This window comes from Propithecus coquereli, unplaced genomic scaffold, assembly GCF_000956105.1.
Source record: "Propithecus coquereli isolate 6110/MARCELLA unplaced genomic scaffold, Pcoq_1.0 Scaffold14, whole genome shotgun sequence".
Lineage (NCBI taxonomy): Eukaryota > Metazoa > Chordata > Mammalia > Primates > Indriidae > Propithecus > Propithecus coquereli.
This window is the reverse complement of record NW_012138302.1, coordinates 13,947,059-13,949,149: the sequence shown is the minus strand read 5'-3', so window position 1 is coordinate 13,949,149 and position 2,091 is coordinate 13,947,059. Positions and strand designations below refer to the sequence as shown.

At 35.5% G+C, this 2,091-nt stretch overlaps 1 protein-coding gene across 2 annotated transcripts in view; it reads right to left on the bottom strand.

The window, feature by feature from the left end:
* The window catches only part of TMEM59 (transmembrane protein 59), a 28,206-nt gene that overhangs the window by 19,338 nt on the left and 6,777 nt on the right, over positions 1–2,091 (bottom strand). For both annotated transcript variants that reach the window (XM_012639428.1, XM_012639429.1), the window contains exons 2-3: positions 1,836–1,941; positions 242–336 (exon numbers count right to left, since the gene is read on the bottom strand). In XM_012639428.1, coding sequence (XP_012494882.1) covers positions 242–336; positions 1,836–1,941 — 201 coding nt within the window. The remainder of the gene's footprint in view (positions 1–241; positions 337–1,835; positions 1,942–2,091) is intronic.

Here is a 2,091-nt window from a genome sequence, read left to right as displayed (position 1 = left end):
CCCGCCTCGGCCTCCCAGAGAGCTAGGATTACAGGCGTGAGCCACCGCGCCCGGCTAAAAATAATTTTTAACAGTAAGACATTATACAAAAGTAATTATTCAGTTGACTTCTATTTGCAAATATAATTTTGTTTGCTCAAAATATAACATTAAAATAGGAACAAGTGGGTGATAAATACTTCAAGCAATATAAGTCAATGCCATTAAACAGGCAATTTTGAAAGGCAATACTGTTTCGTACTTGTTCTTGTCTCAATTCAGCGAATGGCAGCTGATTCTGGCAACCAAGATGGCAAGCATATTGCTCATCGGATTGGGAATACGCTTCTGTACATGCTGTAAGAGAAAAATAGTCAAATTACCAGAAGGAAAAAAGAGAGAGAGAGAAAGAAAAGGGGAAGGAGAGAAAGGGATTTGGCATTTTATAATTTCTTATACTTACAGAGCATTTCATCATTACAAATTTCTTGATTTGGTAATTATTTTAATAGTACTCCATATTGTCTCCCTCCCACAAGTGAAATATTTCAGGTATAAGCCCATTAATTACACACCCAGGCTCTAGCTATCTGATGACATTCAAATAAGGGGATCCTCACAGGTAAGGTTTGTGTAGTGGGAAAAGCACTGGACTGGCATCCGGGAAAGTCTTGGCTCCACTATTTGTTAGGTGTGTATGTGACCCAAGCTGAGCCGTTTAACCTCTGGCTACTGATTTCTATATGCCTAAAATGGAAATACCACCACCTACTGCCTGGCGTTGAATGAAATAACGTATTTTAGTGATTTACGCAAATGTATTACTGTTACGCGAACAGTAGTACTGTTAAGAACTGAATAGCTTAGTTGAGAGGCAAGCACATTCATATGACAAGGGAAAAATAAGACAAGCAATCAGTCTAACCCCCTAAATTCTAAGAAAACTGAACTAGAAAATGTTCTACAGCAGGTGATTCTAAAGTTGAAATGAGTCTCTACCAGATATACTTTCTTCATTTAGTTCATTAAAGCTAGTTCTTCCTTGTGATGTAACACTTCACCACTATAATAATTTTTTCTTCCCAATTCAATCAAGCGTTTGTAATACATTTCTCAGAGGTGCTAGATAATAAACTAAACAGCATTAAGCACAATATAAAGATGACCAGTTAGAAGACTGAGCCATAAAAATAAGGTTATGATTTCACAGAAGACTGGATGTGAGCCTTGGCATAGTGACAAGGGAAAAGGTGCCTCTTTCTACACTGAATAAAGTGTAATGAATGGAGAAAATTCCATCGTAGTTCTTTATAAAGTTAAATGTGTCAATTGTGTCTCACTTACAGGTTTCTTTTATTAAACACATGTCTTTCAGTACAAGGTAAAAGTAGTTTAACAGATGACAAAACCTCTGGTTATTTCTTCTAATGGTGTGACCAACAAAGAATACACTATTAATACGGAGTCAAAGGCCTGATTCAGTAAAAAACTTGGAACTAAATCAACTAACCTATGATTGAAAGGTTTAGGAAAATTATACTATCTGTGAATAGGTAGTGATGAATTACAAGTAGGGTAATTACTACCGTTTTTGTTTAAGCAGAACGCTTGGTTAAACAAAGGTGTCCTATCTATAGTACAAAGTAAACACTGCCTAAACAAAAAGATGAAATTTCAAGCCCATGAAATTTCAAGCAACAGCTCCTAAAATTCTAAATTCATAATTACAATATGTAATTATGACTAGTTTAAACAATTATGTTTGTCATTTTTCTAAGGAAAGTACTTAAAAAGTATAACACAACTCAAAGAAAACACCAATGTTACATACAGCTGATGTTAGCATAGCATCTTACCAGATTCACATTCCAGTTTGGTCCGATTTAAATCAATTCCATCATCCACAAACTGGCAAATTGAAAACAGCCGGCAACCTCTCTGACATGCATACAATTCCTCTTCCTACAGAGTTCAAGAACAGGGAAGATTACCAAAAAATGCCATTTTTCTCTCAGGGAAAAAAATAGGTCAACGAGAAAGCACATTTAGGTAACACCCAAGACGTTTGCCATACAGAGGTTTTAGTTCCATATTTTTTATTTTTTATTTTTT